General features: G+C 40.5%; 2 protein-coding genes across 2 annotated transcripts in view; one reads left to right on the top strand and one right to left on the bottom strand.

Moving 5' to 3' along the window:
* Window positions 1–15,278, top strand: part of fndc4a (fibronectin type III domain containing 4a) — a 30,675-nt gene extending 15,397 nt beyond the window's left edge. Inside the window, exons 4-6 of the mRNA XM_061747097.1 lie at window positions 6,149–6,238; window positions 11,580–11,713; window positions 13,701–15,278. Coding sequence (XP_061603081.1) covers window positions 6,149–6,238; window positions 11,580–11,713; window positions 13,701–13,742 — 266 coding nt within the window. The 3' untranslated portion in view covers window positions 13,743–15,278. The remainder of the gene's footprint in view (window positions 1–6,148; window positions 6,239–11,579; window positions 11,714–13,700) is intronic.
* The window catches only part of si:dkey-71h2.2 (low density lipoprotein receptor adapter protein 1), an 84,845-nt gene that overhangs the window by 1,281 nt on the left and 63,916 nt on the right, over window positions 1–19,648 (bottom strand). The window lies entirely within an intron of this gene.

Below are 19,648 nucleotides of genomic sequence, written 5' to 3'. Positions count from 1 at the left end.
ACTTTTTCTCTCTCTCAGGTTTCACTCTGTTACATAACACCATCCTTTGCTTTTAATTCCGTGATTTGCTGAAGGCCTTTTTCCCCAAGGCGCAGACAGAAGCAGCCCATTACAGACAATTTTCTTGCTTTTGGATTGAAGCCTCTTCTGACTCTTAAATCCTTTTAATGAACCTTGACACTGCAAATGAGACACAGTAAATTGCTAACAAGCGCAAGTATGTGAACGTGTCCTCTCACAGCCTCGCTGCAGGTGAAGGTGGGGATGAAGGGGTGTTACCCCATAAGCTTCTCGTAGTTCTGTTTTCCTCCACACACCAATACACTGACATCTCATCCCCATGATGATTTGTTCCAGACTCTAAAACACTAAAAAGAGGACATATTGTGATCCTCTGTCTATGCTTGAGATCGTGGATTTAGGGTTCTGAAGTCAATGCAAACTCAAAGATTCTGGGGGGGGGACAATTAGTTTGAGATTATAAGTGCAGCAGATCTCAATTTCTGCTTCAGCATAGTCTTGAGAAAGTCACTCACTTTCTAAAATACATGTATGTAACTGAGAAGATTATTTTTTTTTTAGAAGAAAAAGTACTGTGCAAGTCTCTTCTCCATTAGTTCATTTATATCCACATGGCCAGCCTCAAAAAGAAGCGTTTTTGAGACAGATCTGAAGAGACACATGAAACTATTCAATCCTTTGTAGTTTTTACCATCTGGTCGAGGTTGTGACAATTAGAAGGTCTGATGCAATGGAATCATAAATGGCTTTGGCTGACTCAGGTTTGATACCGTTATTTAAGCTGGCAAGATTTCCCAAAAGTAAAACTGAAAGAAACTAAATCTAGATCAACAACGGAGCCTGCGCCCCATCCATTACTTTAATAAAGGATCTGACATCACGCTCATTGTCTTTTGGTTCGCATTAAATATCCAAAGGAAATGGTGTTACTTTGTCTTGGTGTTCTTCTTTAAGTTGAAAGAAATTAACTTGAGAAAAACGAGTAACCATCGATGTATCCCAAAGTGCTGAGTGAAAATGATTACGCCCAGCGCGGACTTGGAAAGATTTACAAGGTAACATTAATGAGGATTTGTAGCCCAAAGTCATCCAAGTGGGTCAGAAAAACAGCCCATTCACTGGATGAGCTTCAGAGGAGTTTGTTTGGTGCGTTGAAGCAATCAGTGTCTTTCCATAAATCTAACGCCAGGCAAGCTGACTCTTCCTGCCCTGGTTTTAAAACCCAATCGTTTCAAATTTTATCGCCTTACTCTTGGGAACTTGAATGCTCATTCATTGTGTACAGTATTTGTTGCTTTAATGTTGCTACAAACTTTATTTCAGACCGACCCATGGTCACTACGATGACACAATGCACCAGTTCTCAGGAAAGGTGACTTTTCAAGCTCCAGTGAATCTCGTACAGTATGTGAACTTCAGACGTTTTTTGGAGGATCCTGGTGTTTCTGGAGAAAACGCACAAAGCAACAAGACAGGGAGATTTGAACCAGGAACCTTTCTTCTTTGCAGCATCTGGAATATCTGAACAAAAAACAAACATTGTGCTTCTTTTATACAGCAGTCAGATGTCACCACATCTTACACACCTTTGAATAATGTCTATGAGTGTAATGTACATTTTCACAGTGAAAGTAGCATGGAAACTGATGTAGGTGATTTCCATAGACACTAATACTGCATGATACTTAAAAGAGATGTAAGTTGTCTCTCTACACCTGGGTTCTCCGATAAAAAGCACCCAGATGAAAGTCAAATATGTGTAGCTTTAAACTGTTGCACTTTACACTTGTCTGTGTGTGATATTATATGTCTATAGTCAGATAGACACATATATCCATTGCAGATTTCATCAAATATTTTCTCATGAACAAAAAAAGTTGAAAGATGTCACGGAATACTGATATATCTCTTTTAAAAAAATAACCCAACTGAACTGTCAGGAGAAGAATGAGTCAGACGCAGTGTTGCTGTGACACCAGTACAGGATCTCTGATGTCTTGTTAGAGTTTTCTGACACTTCAGTGCCACAGTCACCATCGTGGGATTCTCCATGAGTAATTATTTCAGCACAAAATCTTTGGTGTAGCGGAGGCGCAACAATCGGCTCGCTCTGCAGAAGCAAAGAATCACACCGCAGACTCAAGCGTGGTGCCATCATGAAATATGTATGAGGCAGCAGTGGGATGTTATTCAGGTCAACTGGGGATTTTGCTTCCTCTGTGGCACGTAACCTACTGCATCACATCGCTACATTTACATTCAGCGTATGTGCTAATGATCCCAAACATTTTAATTACTAATACGATGTGAATAAAGGAAGATATTTGAGCGTGCAGAGTCTAGAGTGACTTTCACAGGACAGAGTCGGTCAAAGCCAGATGGCTGGCTCCGAGTGAAACAGGAAGGTTTGTGTTGCCTGCGTGCATCTGATTATTTGATCATTAGCTGCGTCTACTCAGAGTGGCAAAAAGCCATAAAGCAACAACAAAAAATAAGTGTAAATTTACAAATATACATGCAATCAAGAATCCATAAACCAATGTATGAGTTGAAGTGACCAATAAAGCAAAAAATAAATAAAATAAAATAATTTACAAGTATACACAGTGTATATACTCAAGACTCAAAGTCTATTCAAGCCACAAATACGTCCATATAAATCTTTGAGAAGTGTGTCGTGAACCTGGGTGGCACTCTGTCAGCTTTGGGCTTCCTCAAACCCAGAGACTGTCTGATTCTTTGAAATAATGACCTGGGGCCTCATCTATAAAGCTTGCTTGCGCAGAAAAAGCGCCTGAAAGTTGCGGAAGCCACCTTCTACGCAAATCCTCGGATCTAAAAAGAAAAAACTAACCGAAAAATCTGCTTATCTTTACGGCAACTAGGACCCTCCCGTAAGAATTTACTTAAGACACGGGGAACTGGCGACGCAGGGTTTGAGCTGGTGAAATGAAGCCAGATTCATGTCATACTCTTAATAATGTCATCACATAGGCCTATCACAAAATATATCAGACTTAAAATAATAAAATAATAAAATAAAATAATATAGCGCTGATCGTGTTCCTCTGTGTGTGAAGCTGTCAGTCAGGACTCTGGTGCTGCTGGAGCTGCAGCCGCGGTGCAGGACACGCCGGGAACCTCCTTCACCGCTTAGGACAGAACAAATGAGGGGCTGCGTTTAGGGAGCCCCACGGAACCCCTCATTTCTTCCCTAAAGGGACTCAGATTTGTTTTCATATATATGAGTTTTACGGGCGCGTGAAACCTTTAGGTGCGGGTGTATGGTGCCTAAATTATGGCCCCGCGTTAAAACGACGCAGAGCCTACGGCGAAGGGTACGCGGCGACGCGCACCTACGCCGTAGGCTCTGCGTTGGTGACGCAGAACCATAAACCCGCCCTGAGCAGCTCTGAGGGGAGACGGGAGGGGAGGAGGGGGAGCGGGGGTGAAGCGGGGCTGCGGGGCCGTTCTCGTATCGCTTTCATACAGTGTCTTGATAATTTGCAATTTAAGGCTGAGTCTACCGTTAGTTTTTAAACTGTAAAAAGTAAGGGGAAAATAAACATGATTTTGAAAAGACGGGGGGACGTGTGTCCCCCTGTTGCACCGGGGAACTCACGGCGTTCCGCGCAGCAACGGCGTGCTGCCACTCACTCGCTTTATTTTATACTATTTATTTTTCTACTTTTACTGTGACCACAAAATAATGTGGTTTTCCTGTCCTCCTCCTCATCAACAACATCTAGATCTCAGATCTCAGTGAAATTCAGTGGCACGGTGGCTCGACACGTTCATTCATTCATTCTGAAGCCAAACAGGTTGCAGGAAGCCACTGCGCATGCTCAGCAGGCTCATTCATATGCAAAATGATTCCATTTTCGGTAGAAAGTGGGCGTGTAGAGGGAGGGATACCAGGCGGATTCACGTGCGCAGCCTTCCAGCTGGACTGTGATTTATAAAGAGAACCTTACGTGGAAGTCTGCGTGCACGCGGTTTTATAGATCCGGATTTTTTTTTGCGCCCGCCATTTTCGGCTTTTGAGCGTACGTGCACTTTTAGTATGACTCCTACGCAGTCCATTTTAAATGAGGCCCCTGGTTTTGTTTGTTGTCTTTGGGAGGGGTTTTCTCTGAGACCTGGTCTTATAGGCTCAGGATCAGAGAGGTCTCCATTCTCTGAGACGGTTTCCCCAGACAACCCCAGGCTTGTTGCAGGATGTCTGTCTCCTGCTGCATCTACTGATAGAGAGCATCCAGCACGGCCCTCCTTCATCTCCATTTCTGCACGAGCCTCAATTTCTTCGTCAAACTGCTGGGGAAGTGTTCCTGCCTCCTTTCTTGATGTGTAAACCTCAGCTCCATACTTAAAAGTAGGCTCTTCGTCCGAAACATTTATCTGCTGCAGCTCCACTTGGTTAAAGGTTAAGGACAGCCGTCTCCGGCTCCGTGCGTTGATGGAGAGCGTCCAGTTCGGCTCTCAGGTCGTTGATGAGCCGTTGGTCATGCAGCACTTTCTCTGCATGAGACCTTGCTTCTCTCTGGAGTTCATGTTGAACCGTTTCAGCCTGCTGCCTCACTGCAAGGACATCACTTACATATTTTAGTTTCAGCTCCTGGTATGAATTCAGGACGGTGTCCAATTCTTGCTGGAGAGCCTCGGTTTGTTCTTTTCCCACCTGGATCTCCCTAGAAAAACATCTGGTCGGTGACAGCATGAGCTACTTGTATGCCATCGTAGTCTCTCTGCAGCAGTTGTGTGTGTGTGTGTGTGTGTGTGTGTGTGTGTGTGTGTGTGTGTGTGTGTGTGTGTGTGTGTGTGTGTGCATTGTCTCAAGCTCCCTCTTTTTGTCTTTACCCTGGTTAATATACAGTTCCCTCAGGGGTTTCTGGCGGGTTTCTTGCAAGTCCCTTGAGAGTTGGTCTATTTTGGAGTTTGAATCCATGAATTTGACCCAGACGACTTCAGCCTGTTCCACAAGAACCGTTCAGTTTTCATGTTTCGTCCCTCTCCTCTCCTGACCAAAATCACTCCTGTTAGGAAACATTGATATTTGAGTTGCCATTTTTAGTAAACTGGAGAAATCTTTTGCAGAATTCTGTTTAATCTGAATAAATACCTCTCTTTATCAGCAAGCTCTGTCTGTCTTACAAGAACCTGTCACTGTTGAACAACAGGAGCGATCCGATTGTAAGTGATGGAACTGATGGAATGATGAGCTCTGCTCCTATTTATATCCTGTCTGACATCACAGTAGCATCAGTGATGACGCAGTGATGATGTTCCTTAAAAATTTTGTAGAATTTCAGAACTCCTTTGAATTGTTCCAATGCATGTTTTAATAAATTTTTCCTTCTTTATCTAAATGTTTACTTATTACTCAAGCAGCAACGTGAGAAGGGCTTCACTTTTGATTATAAAATGCTAAATGAGTTCAACTACCTGTACATCAACTTTCATAATCAGCTTCTCAGTTTGGCAGTTTAATGTACTCCTACTTTCATACAGACAAATTTAAAATAATCACCTTGAAGAAGCATCATGCATGTATCCATGCACTTATGTTTTGATGTGCCGTGAGCCCTTTTCCTCTACCCACTCACGTACGCCGTCCACCCTGCGCTGAAGAGCTACGGCAGCACCAGAAACCCCACTCCCTCTCCGTAACGGCTACGTATGAAGAGAGCTGACAGACTGGCACTGTGGGCCAGTTCCTTGACAAGCTGATCTGCTAAAGAGGGCAATTAGAAAGAGTGGTGCTCTGGAAGAGAGCTGAAATAGGCGCATAGTCAATGCACTTAAAGGAGCATTAATTTTACAAGAGCGTTATGTGGTAAAGTCCACCACATTTTCTGACTACTAATAGTCATGTGCTATGAATACGGTGTCCTTTTTTGTGAATCCATTCTGACACAATTCAAGTTAAATGTCCATTATCAAGGAGCCCTGTCAAGACAGTTATTTCAGATGAATAGAAGTGCTTGCATGGACTGCATTTTAATGTCCAATATATCTCAAGAGTTTCAAGACTGTCAAGTCCACGTAGAAGATGGAAGGACAGAACTCTCAGTACTTTATATTCGTTAAGTGTCATTTACAGCTTTGCTGACTGTACTCTCTCTCCTAGATGACCCGACGGTGCAAGGCCTGGATAAGTCTCGACATCTACAAACGGGAGAGATGATCATAATTGTGGTGGTCTTAGTCATGTGGGCAGGTAAGTTCCTACGTTAGAGGCGTGCACGTAATAATAATTCACAAAGCGATCAGGACCAACAAGCAGAATAATAAGTTATTTGTTGATTTTCAGTTTCCTGTACTACTTTCCATAGTTGTTTTTTTTAACTGTTAAATCTTGATTAATGCAAATTAATTTGTGTCTTAAAATGTTTCAAACAAAAAAGTTTAGTTGAATTTTCAAGGAAAAAACTAGGTAGAATACATTTAACACTGATAGCTCTAGTGTTTCCTAAGTTATTGAGACACAGAAACATGTACTTTGATATTACTTTAATTTTAACCCTTTTGAAGCCTGATATATAAAATAACACACCGAAAATATATTTTTTTCTTTTGAAGTTTTATTATCTACTGACACTTGAAACTCAAAAATGTTTTGTATCATGATTACATTTTATCAATTCATTCATTTATTTATTTATTTTTATTTTGATTGTGTTGGTAGCGCACATGTCTAAGAAATACATGTACAGTATCAGGTTGGTACTGTAGTGATACGTCCAGCATTACAGAGTTCATCCAAAAACTCAAGTGTTTCTCACAACGTTCCACTTCAAAGTTTATTTTTTTCTTAACCACATTAAATGAATAAAACAAAAAAACACTCTGACAGTGTTAAAAGGACCTGGGTATGGTTCTCACCTTTGTTCTCATTCAATAGAAGGGGAATCTATGAATATGTTGATACAGCATTTAGCATTATGCTAATGATAAACAACGATCCCCGGCGACTCCACTGAATTTTATCAGCAGCTATTTTTAAAACGGGGCAATTCAGCTGTAAATGTTTTTAACCTAAGAGTAATTCAAGAGAGGAGGCAGAGCTAAAATAATGTGAAACTCCACACTTGGGTTGTCTTTGAGACTTTGAGACAACTCAAAATATGTGTCATCACAGCCACGAAGAAAACAGGTCACATCTGCCATCTCTGTAACTCAAACAAAAACACAAGCAACTCAAATAAATGTCATTTATAAAGCCCTTAAAAACAACACAGTTAGGCAAAGTGCTGAACACCAAGAGAATTAAAATTATATAAAAACAAAATAAAAGAATCCGCTAGAAAGAGAAAACACAAACTAAGTAGCTTCTCCTCCTTATTGCGTCTTTCTCCAACTAGTTTACTCTAACTTGTCCATGTAGTTTGATACTCTCTTGTTTCATGAGTTCCTCCAAACAATGCAAATGTGGTATAAATCCTCACCACATAAGTTGATATAAAACTCAGTCTATCTATATAATTTGCCAAAAAGCCGCTTTAATACAGCAGCCAGATGAGAAATTTCTAAAAGTCTATTATGATTCAGACCATCAGTTTGTGTTGATAAGATCAAACAGCATTAAAAACTGCAAAATAAGTTAAATTAGGAATAGATTTTTTTTCACCCACTGGACCTGCAGAATGTTCATTATCAGTAATGTGATGAAGGATAAAAATGTGCACCTGAGAGATTTAAAACAATCTTGCAGGGACATCAATAAACTGGCTCAGTAATCAATAACCTCCTTATCACTAGGGATACAGAGTTAATTGATTTTGAAGAATAAAATGGTTGAATTATCTGCAAAATAAAACTCAAGATTCTTCCCCTTTTGGGCTCTTTAACAACATTGTTGTCAAACCAACATCCAGTTCTCTCCATCTGAAGTCTTGCCCCAGTCGTGAGGTTTTCGTCCTTCATGGAAGTGTGCTGATTAAAGACGCGCAGAGACACAGGGAGATGTGGCTTGTCTCAGAGGCTGTCAGAAGCAGGGCTTCCCACCCACCAGAGCCAGAGTGAGATGTTAAATAATACTAATGAGAGAAACTAAAGCAACACGGAGGCTGGTGAAAAGTGGGAGTGAGAGAACAGTCATACCATGTCCCATATTCACAATGGATGGCACATTTACGGATTCACATCATCCATTCTGCTTTGTTCATTTAAGATGGAATATGTTCATTTCTTTGATCCTTTATCCGTGCTTTGCATGATGTGCGCTTGAAAAAACATGATGCATAAGAAAGTTATGCAATGGCTTTAATATGACACAATCCCATCTGCTTTAATGAATAACAATTTGATGATAAATTCCCCCACTTTCTTTCTCTTAGATGAGGCGAAAACATGTTTTATGTGTAATGAAAAGCCTTTGTATAGTGATGAAAAGACTTTGATTAAATAAAACCACTGCAAAAGTTCTTTTAAGTACAAGTATAAGTATGATAACAGTATGATATATTACCAGCAGTGACTCTTTCCACGAAAAGCTAGGCCCCCCCATGAGAGAACGCTGTAAAACCTCTGTGCTGATAGGTCATAGAAAAAGAAAAGATAACAAGATTAGAAACAGAATACAAACATTAACACTTGTTCCTTGTCAATCATAACTTTCCACAAGAATAATAGCAGTTGCTAAGTCACTTAAATATGAGATCTCTGTCAGGAAAAACACTTTTAATCAACAATTCAATGACTGAGCATAATCTTGACATTCTTAGCCAAAACATGGTTAGATGAAAAGAGTGAGACCCCCAGTTTGATAGAGTCGACGGCCCCCAACTTTAGTTTTTTAAGTGAAAGTACAGAGCATAAGAGAGGGGGAGGGGTCGCCACCCTGTTTCATGATTCACTGAAGTGTAAAAAGCTCAGATAATTGGACTCCTTGGAATATCTGGCTGTTCAGCGAACGGGTCCTCCAAAACACAATGCAATGATTTCAATGAACTGATGTCTGTAATATGTGTTGATTACGAGTGTTTAATAAATGTGGGAGACTTTAACATCCATGTTGACAACCCCCAAGACGGAGGGGCTAAAGACCTTTGTGCTGTGCTAAAAGTAGTGTACTTTAAATGGTTGTGCAATCTACGCTACTTTAACTTGCAATAAACTGTACATCTTTGTAGAGTTTTTAGATGCTTTGCCTGCAAAAATCTATTTACTATGTACTGTAAGTAGTTAGAGTAAAAAGAAAAAAAAGAAAAATCCTTTTAACATTTAAATGAGCAGAATGCAGCATTTAGTGATATCTGTTGGTGACGTTTCAGACTGCAACCAAATAATTGCCTGGAAGTATTCCCATGCTGGTTGTCCGTGGAAACTTAAAACATATTTGTGACCACAAATTTCTCAAGTTAAGTTAATTTTGTGGTTCCCAAACCTTTTCCGGCGGGCCCCCCTTTGGTGTATAAGAATATCTTTGCATTTTTTTGCAATGCAAGATGTGTTTAAAAAACATGAACAAGTCCCATCAAAAAACCTGTCCATTGTGCTCAGAGGCGATTCGAGAGTCTTTTGGGGCCCTAGGCAATATTTCACAGGGGGCCCCTCCAACTAATTAATAAACCTTAATAGGCCTATAGTAAATAATCCAACACTGAACAACGTTTTTTTAACTAGTGAACATTTGTATTGTTTCAAAATAAAACATAAACACCACTGGCACACAATACACAATTATTTCCATCCATATACCTTAGTAGCACATTTTCTAAATGTCTTGTCACTTAATTCTATTACTTAGCATCCTTAGCTGGACAGTTAAACTTAACTGGACCCCGGTTTGATTTGAAAGCTGAAGAAGGGGATTTGTCCAGGATGTCTATTTTATTTTCAGCCTCCTAGCTGAGTAAAGTTGAATGTAGGAGTCTTTACTGTGACACTCAACCTGAGCAGGACAGACTGAGCTGCTGTAATTTAAATTAGCTTATATTTGATTTGCCCTACTTAATGCATTTTGTTTTTGTTGCTCCATCTGTTTTTTGGGGAAGTTTGTTTTCTTTTTTCTTTTTTGCCTCTTTCATTTGTCTTTTTCTTACTGCTAGATGGATAGCTTCTCTTAATTTTGAAAGACCCGCCCTCATCATCATCCAGTAAAATGCAGGGAGCGTTAGTGGTAGAGGCGGGGCCCCCTTTTTAGGGGGTTCTCCGCCAGCCGACCTCCGTCATTGCAAAATTCTCCTTTGAATTACAAATTGATGCGATTCAAAGTTAGTCGCCCCTCGGGTCCTCCCTTCTGAGTCGGGGCCCCAAGCATTTGCCTGTTATGCCATTTGGCCAGCAGTCCCTCTGATTATGTGTCAGAGGGCAGTGTCCAAGCTGTCATCTTTTCATTCATTCATACCGCGCATGTATTGTGGGCCCCCACTTTGGGAACCCCTGAGTTAATTAAAACATACATCTTCTTTTTACAAGATTGTAGATAAATAAAAATAGAGTTTTGAGGCTTTAATAAAATATGTTTGACATTCTTTGGTAAAAACACTAAAGGCATAAAGTCCAAAAGGCCAAAGCTTTGAGCTCTATCAACACGGCTGAAAAGGGGGCTTTTTATTCACGTCTTATTATTTTTTCTGCTCATACCAGCTGGTTTTCAGGGAACGATTAAACCACTCTTTCACCACTTGTCTCTGATGCACACGGTACCTTTTTACAAAATAAGTCTTATAGCTCCATGGCACGTTTTTGAGATGCAGCTAATGCAGTGAGTTTAGTGGAGATTAAGATGAAGAAGCTGATTAATTCTATTCCGATTTGGGTCTGTAATGTCAGGGTATCTCGAAGATCTGAATGGGTGATGAAATAATGATATAGCCAACCCCAAGTGATGGAGATGGGTTATTTTAGAGTTTGTAATTTTAGCTGTCACATCAGATGTCCAACTGTATGCTCTCAAGCACAGAGACATTACATTATTCATAACAGATCCCCTTTAAGGAGATGTGTCGCTTTGTAGGTCTTTTTCTTCTCTGAATATTAAACAACATTGCAACTAAGTAAAATGTGAGTCCTTTTTGAAAAACACACACACAAATTGCTTCTCATACAAACGTTACTGTATTATACCCATGAAACAAATGAATACATATATGAACCATCAACATCTCACTAATTGGACCGCGCTGGAGCGCAACACTAAAAGGAAGCAACGATAACATTTCAATCCAATGACAGTTTCTCAAAGCTCTGCTGATCTCATTACCAAAACTGCATGTCAAGTGTATGCATGATTAATGGATCTTTTCATACGAATTCATGATGTTAATGACACCAGGAAGTTTATTGTGGATTTCCCGTTTTAGACATAATGGAGGCAGAACTGCATCCGGCAGAGTACAAAAAGCCAAAAAGCAAACTCCATGATCTCAGAAGCTTTTAGATAAAAGGAACAGCCACCCTGCACCCTAAGGAGCTTAATTTCATTTCCCACGTGGCATTTCATAGAAACTGGTTACAGGAAGTGGTGTCATGTAAGTGGCAGTTGCTTCTTCGTGAATGAGTCTCCATCTGTTGTGTGTGTGCTTCACACATGGACATCTCTTTGCTCCTTGCAGCCGTTATTGCCCTCTTCTGTCGGCAGTATGACATCATAAAAGACAACGACTCCAGCAACAGTAAGGAGAAGGTCAAGCCATCGTCAGAGAGGAGCACGCCGGAGCACCACAGCGGAGGACTGCTGAGGAGCAAGGTGAGCATCGAGATGAAACCGTCACCTCAGAAAATCTGGTCTGAATGGATTTCTATGCCAACTTTTTTCATTCTTTATACAATAATGGATCCATGTGAGTACAATGAAGGGTTTTTCAGCTGTGTGTGGAGTATTACTTGTAATTGAGAACTGTACGAGAACAGGCTTGATCCTGTAGAGCGACAATATAGAATTCTCACCTGCAGTGACCGAAAGTCTAATATTTTCTCCAAAAAAATTCAAACTATGGAACAAAACAAACATTGCATGTTGCATAATAGCTGGGTGGGTAAGTAAGGTTGCCTTCATGTCAGAGCTCTGTGTTTAACCAGCTAAAGTCCTTCAGGCATTCATCAGTGATAAAAGTACAGTCTTTCCTGGCCATCCATCCCGATTCTTTTCCACCTCTATACAAAGAAAGAGCTAGCGTTTCAAAACGCATACCTGCTCTTATTATTCCGAGCAGATAAGTGCGTTCACATTGACGATAGCGTCTTTGTGAAACACTGCAAGGACTTGGATGGTCGAACACTAGACGCTTCACACACAGCGGTCGGCAACTTGTTGATGTAGTGGGAACGGTAAGACGCTTGTTGGCATGTAAAAGATTAGGTTGGTCCATTTTTGGGGCTGAGAACGCATCCCCACCACTTTGTCTGACGAGCAGATTTGTCCCCACCACTTCTTAGTGGCGGGACAACAGGACCTGCTGCGTCTGTGCCCGATCTTTATATGTGTGTGACAGACAGCCGGGAGGACTCGAGCTTCACCTCCAGGTAGGGCTTGGGAAATGGGAATTAAAAGTTGCGTTCCGCAGGCCCGGTTCTACGAGGGTGCATAAGCATTGCACCCTCATTTTATGTGTCTTCATGCTCAGTTGAAAAGACGAAAAGAAAACTGACAAATGCGCGCGCGTCAAGCCTGATTTATGGTTCCGCGTTAAATCGACGGCGTAGCCTACGGCGCAGGTTACGCAGCGTCGCGCACCGTACGTTCGCATCCCTGCGTATCCTACGCCGTACGCTTTGCGTTGGTAAAACGCGGAACCATAAATCAGCCAGTGTCCGTCACTGATCTGCTTCCAGCACGCATTTCCTTCACCAGCCAGTGCTGCTCTCTGCTGCTCCGTTAACACAAAGTAACCGTGGATATTCGCAAGTGGTTCAGCACAACGACACAAACAAGTTTACAGGACTCTCTCAGAAAATTAGAATATTGTGATAAAGTCCTTTATTTTTCTGGAGTCTAAAAATGTCATACATTCTGGATTCATTACAAATCAACTGAAATATTGCAAGCCTTTGATTATTTTAATATTGCTGATTATGGCTTACAGTTTAAGATTAATATTCCCAGAATATTCAAATTTTTTGAGATAGGATATTTGAGTTTTCTTAAACTGTAAGCCATGATCAGCAATATTAAAATAATAATAATAATAATAAGCAATGCCTATTATTCATCATGAAACCTCAATTCGGAAGTAATGGGCGTAGCTCGTACCCAGCACTTTTCAAACCTTACTCAGGTTTATGGTAAATGTCCCCAGCACTTCTGAAATCAAACTGACGCCCATGATTGGAACAGCTCTATTTCGTACACTGCACCTATACCTACGCACGTAGTGTACGTAGTATACTATGTTTGAATGTACTCACGAAACGTATGCCATATGGAAAGACGCCTCGTCTGGATTCCACTTTGATTTCAGGGACGATCACCAACAGACTCAGAAGAAACTGCCTTTGCAGTAAAGGCAGTTTCTCCCGTGCACAGTACACGTACTGAAAACAAAGATGTCTTTATTTTCTTTTTTCTTTTCTCATCCATGTCAGTTTCAATCTTCAGCCAAACAAGTCTTTATTTTAAATAACACTAACAAGGTATTCGGGATCCAATAATGCATTTGTCTTAACCGATTAACTCATTTCTACATTTTAGAGTTGACAGCCACAATATTGATTCCCCTGTTTCTTGTTGTGTGCAGTTTCATCCTTCTGTGCCATCAATCAACATCATTGAGGTGTGAGAAGAAGGACAAACGTCAACTCCTCCGTCTTCAACCGTTCAAGCGTCTTTGACTTCTCTAACTGAACAGGGAAATTTACAGCTGAAAGCATCAAGAGTGTATCTTCTGTAAGGGGTATCGGTAGTTACAGCGTGTTGACAGAAGACAAGCATGCATGCACCAAAAATCTGTGTGGGAAAGAGAAATACACACAAACCTACACGTGCACACTCCAAAACTGAAAAAAATGGCCCCATGAAACTCGACACCCTCAAACGCACTGACTCGTGTTGTGGTCCTTTTAGACAGAACGTGCTTAAAGTCGGCTGATAAACACGACACATCCATTCAGAAAGCTAAATGGAGGAAGAGTTCATTTTTTATTTTCATTGTTTTACTTTATATCTGAGAGGGTAGCACAGTTCTGCAGTTTCAGAGCATTTGGAACTTGTCCTTTTTTCCCCCCTTTCTTCAGGCAGTGGCAGTGATATGTTTTTATTTATTTATCTAATAAATCCTGGAACAGCTGCACCTTCTGTTCAAGTCACATATCAACTGAATTGCAGGAGCTCGGTGACAAGCTACTATGACATAACAAAGATATTCTCGCAGACCGTTCGGTCTTGTCCTCCTGTGTTCATGTCACGTTCCGTCTGGAAGGACCACTAAAGCTTGAATAAAACCCTTCTCTGTCCGGGGTGGGGTTGACAGGGCATGAATTAATTACTTTTACCCATGGTGCAGACAACACCGCTCGTTGTGCCAGGTGCTTGGTATATTACTGCAATACGAAACACACAATGTAAAACGTATCATCTCTGGGAGGCCTGTCTGACTGTATATACGCAATGTATTTTTGATATTGGCATGTGCAGTTAGATACTACATCTAGACAAGTTTAAATAGTGTTATAGACTGCCTGAGCATAACTGTATCATACCCTCTGATTGCTGTGAGATGGTAGCCTATAATGACCATAAGGACCATTTGTAAGAACTACAGTCAGCACTTATTTTTGTCCTATTGTTCAAAATGAAATTCCATTTGCATCTTTTTCATATTTCATGAATAACAGATTTCGTTTATTTGCTAAATAAAGTTGCATGCAGGGTAGTATAACTTTGATGTGCATTTTAAAAACAAAGTTGCAATACCACGAAGCTCTGAAACTTCTTTCATCTGATTTTTAGAAAAGGACACAGCCTTTTATCATCCAGTATGCCTTTATTGCCATTTCGCAAACACAAATGTATTTACTTAAGTGTAAATGAAACCTTCTTTGAATGTTCCATTAATGAACTGAAGCTAATCTAATAAAATTTGTTTCACTGGATAGCATAAAGCACTTACAGTGTTTGCAGATTGCACTTCCGCACATGTAATGCTCATCACGCGTCACAAAGATGGATTATGTGCATTAAATGCTGGCCACTTTCTGAGGAGAAAGTGCATTAAATGTACAAAGTGCTTGGCAAGTTTTCCCTCATCCCCGTTATGGTGCCTCAACAAAACCTGGAATATAGCAAAACACTCATATCTTTACGGCTCCCCTTTAAAGCTGGCTTACCTCCTTAATTCTGCTAAAAGGCTTTAATAAGTAATGTAAAAACTATTTCCAGAAATGTTTAAAATTGAAAAGAAAATCTCACTTTTTCATTATGAATATTGCTGCTAATTTTGAAACCATTTGCATCCATTCTGCTCAGCAGTCTGTGCTCTTGCCCTTGGTGATGAGGCTTATATGCTCAATAAGACAGCAGGAAGATCAGTGAAGCGCACTCTGTCGCTGAAGTCCTGATACTGTCAGTCAAGCTAAATGACACACAAACTTCTGCATCAATAGTTCATTCAAACATGTGCAAGCCGCCTAAGATGCGGCCACTGATGCATCACCAAAAGTGTGCCGGGTTCTTGTTCACGAGAGAGGTAATGGAGAAGGAGACTGACAGGCGGATCGGGGAGACGTCTGCAGTGATGTGGTCTCTGTGGTGAAGAGACAGCTGTTTCAATTGCAAGGCACTCTCTTTACTGGTCGATCCATGTTCACACCCTCACCTGTGGTCATGACCTGTGGGTAGTGAAGATCTCCTCAGGGGGTGTTTCAGGCAACTGTAAGGAAGCCCTGGGGCGGAACCGGGACTCGCAGGATAGATTATGTCTCTTGGTTGGCTTGGGAATGCCTTGGTATTCCCGTTAAAGATCTGCAGGAGGTGGCTGGAGAGAGAGGTCTGAGCCTCTCTGCTCCCACAATCTGAATCCAGATAAGCCCAAGTGGATGGATGGATAGTCTTTCTTGCAAGAGGCAAATAAACTCTTTTCTCCCCAAAAGCGAGCTAAAATGATGACTTGTCTGATCGTGCTCACTCTCTTTCTGTGCTTTTGAGATAAACGTGTGCCCCAAGAATTCATCTGGACTCCAGCAGGTTTTTAGACAATACCTTCATAAAACTCACACATACGTTTACAGAAAAGAGAAATACAGTTTATTATGTGCACGTTTCCATCTGTATTCCCAGATAAACCTGACAACCGCTCTGCCTGACAGCAGGGAGCTGCTTGTGTTTATTACTTGGTGTTGCTTTCATGGGCCAAATTACTGACAGTATCACATATTGTAGTTTCCTTGAGAGGGTTTTCCTTTTTTTGTGAGATTCTAAGTCATGTAAGTGTTTTCAGAAAGTTTTTCATTATTTGGGGTAGGTAAATAAAAAAATAATACCAAGCAAGATATATTTACTATACTGAAACATTGGTTTTATTTTGATAAAGTATCATATGGAAACACCCTGAACCCTCCGGTCAAATCAAACCGCATGATTCATGTTTATAATGGATATAAAAAAAGCTATTTTCTAACAAAGGAGTTTGTCATCAGAGAATAAGTTACTTGATACAAGTGGAATCATCAGGAGATAAACTCTGTTACTCTTCAAGGATCGGCTTTTAAATCAGCTTGATGGATGACAAACCTTTTAAAGTTCTCTTTTTAAAATGGAAAAAACTCAATAAAAGCCCACAAGAGCTGGACTGATATATTGCATCCAGACTTAAATCACATATTATTTCATCTGATTATAAACCCTTTCAGAGGTTATCGATTCAAACGATTCCTACATTTATTCACAGCACACTAGAGGTTATTAGAAAAGGCCATCAAATTTAAGACATTTGTTTAATCTAGCCCTTAAACTAGATTGCCCCTAACCAAAATAGTAATTACAGAGAAGTATCTATGAATACGGCTTGTCTTAAAATAGAAAACAATTACTGGCTCCTGTAGATTAATAGGTATTGTACGCCCTGTCAGTTCGCTCCCAGTGCAGTACTGCAGACAAGCTCTATTAAATGTTCAGGTGATTTAAAGCCCCGGTGAGCTCTGATGACACTGTAGATATGATTCAGATACACACCAAATATATGGTGCTTCTAAAACTAAATAAATACATCTAACATTTTAACTGTGACGTTTGCACCAGAGACTACTTTCACTTTTGCAGAATCTGCCCCATTTTTCAAGTGTTAGTGCTCTACTTTGAGATATGTGGACACCAAAGACCTAGAATTCAAATTCAGGCTGTAATGAAAGCCTTGTGATGTTTAGCTTTGCAGGGATAAAAGCTTTGTTTTAACTTGCTACTGCTGGATCATTAATTACGGCCCACTGGTACCCACTTAGGCTGCAACTACACACAAAGCAGAAATTAAATGTGTGGTGGCTCACTGGGAGCTTTTAAATAAATCAGCACAAGTGAATGTACAAGTAATAAATATGTGGAGCCGACCCATGTTTTCAGTACTTAATATTTCCTGTCTGACCTATAAAAGCCAGTAACAATAGGTTGGCAGTATCAAACAGTACAACCATTATCGGTACAATATGAATCCATCAGGGAATGGGGAAAACCTTATCAGTTGCAAATTAGGTGTCTAAAAAAGTGTGAAAAGAGACTATTAGCAAACAATTACACAGCTATGATTCCTAAATGAGCTGCTCTTTCGCTGATCTCAACACCGAGGCGAGCTCAGTTATTTGTAAAGGACACATTTCTGTAAAGTTAAACAATAATTCCCAATTGGCACATGCAATATGTATTTTGTATTATTAAACAATACGAAAGGAAACTTTTTCTGTTTTCATTTTTTTCTTATTCAACCCAAATTTAGACCCAGCCTTAGTTTGGATGACTGATTATAAAAAGCAGTAACAGAAAAACTAAGCAATGAATGATTGCTTAGACACTGCTCCAATCACCTATCAAGCTATTTAATATTATTTATTCTTACTCCCTGAAGTGTTTCAAGTCACAAAAATGCTCCTCACACCTGGCTGGCTGCTGAAATGACATGTGGAGAGTCTGTGTGCAGGGAGCTCAGATCTGTCAGAGATCTGCAAAGGGAGCTGAGGGCAACTGAAGGCGGAGCGACACAGACCTGGTTTTGTTACCGACTCGGTTTGCTCAGATCAAAACAAAGCCTAGAATCAACTCAAAAGGCTGTACTGTTGTATTGCAGGAATACAATACGACAGCACCGAGGAAGCAGCACCAGTGCTGCAGTTGTTGAAGCAGCACATGAATTAAAGGAACATTGCAGAGTTATTAGATAGTAAGGAGTGTAAACTTTGGTACAGGATCAAAACTGTCAACCAAAGCAAATTTTAGTAAGAATCGAGCATGTGTTTGAAACTGATAATATTACCACTTGCGGTAATTGAGCTAAAGCACAATAAACCTGTGAAATGACTTCATTACCAGCATGGAAAGGGCCCACCAGGCACCTTTTAACTTTGTGAGTGTAAAGTTTGCTCAGCAGATCTCCCTCCGGTCACTGCCCCCTCGTCATGAGTCCCTAGGCTACAGGTTGACTACCAAATGCCACATAAACTACTATCAAGACAGATGCTTCTAAATGTGCCCATTTTATCAGAAATATCTGCGTACTAGCAGAGACCATGAATTCTCCTTTTGCATCTATCAACACTAATTTGTGCAAAATTGGTCATCAATCTGTTTGAACTTATGAAAAGATGGCCGTGACCGGGTGGAGTTGCCCGTGCAGGCCTTTCTTTTCATGTTCTGGTGCACATACAGTGCCAACATTGCCTTGGTTTGTCTGTTGGGACTCGATCCACACTATCGATGAAGTGGAGTTATGCAGGCACTGTACCGACAGCAACGCCCATTTTGGTGCAGACACGTGTTCATTTCTCAGTCCAAACTGCTTCGATTCACATTGTTTTTGGACAAAAATGAAAGTTTACACTTCTGAGCAACTAATAAAACAGATCTGAAAGTGATTCTCTAAGAATATCGCAAGAATTTTTATTCTGCCTTGTTGGAGATGGGACAAGCACTTTAGAGTCTTGCAGTCAATGGATCTCTTTCCCCTTTAATCTTAATTATTTGTTAATATAACTGATAGTAAACTCTGGACATAGAAATCAATCTTTTCACTCACCACCATGCCTCACGCTGGCAGACTGTCATATTTTATATGATGAATTAAGTGACTACCTGGTGCATGTTGAGCTTCTGTCTTGAATCTCTGCCATAACACTGTATAAAACCACAAACGATCCTACAGTCACGTCTCATATGCGTATCCGAGCTGATTTTTCACCCCCCCATCTCTGCACACACAGCCCAAGAACAAGATCTGCAGGTCCCCTGCCAGTGATGCCTCTTTAGAAAATGAAAACATTTGCATATGGCTATAAACAAACATCTGACTAAACAATCAGTCATATGGCTCAGACACATGCACAAACAAAGCTGATGGGGCTGGTTTACAAAAATAAATAGAAAGAGGCAAATAATAAAAGGAAAATCCCTTCAGAGAACCTCGGAAGCTTCTTACACTCAAGTATTTAAAATGTTTTTAATATGCATTTTTATAACAACAATCATTCTTCATTCTATTATGTGTTT

The sequence above is a fragment of the Cololabis saira genome, chromosome 18 (assembly GCF_033807715.1).
Source record: "Cololabis saira isolate AMF1-May2022 chromosome 18, fColSai1.1, whole genome shotgun sequence".
NCBI classification, from domain to species: domain Eukaryota; kingdom Metazoa; phylum Chordata; class Actinopteri; order Beloniformes; family Belonidae; genus Cololabis; species Cololabis saira.
Note: the sequence above shows the minus strand (reverse complement) of the source record. Positions and strands in the feature narration are given on the sequence as shown.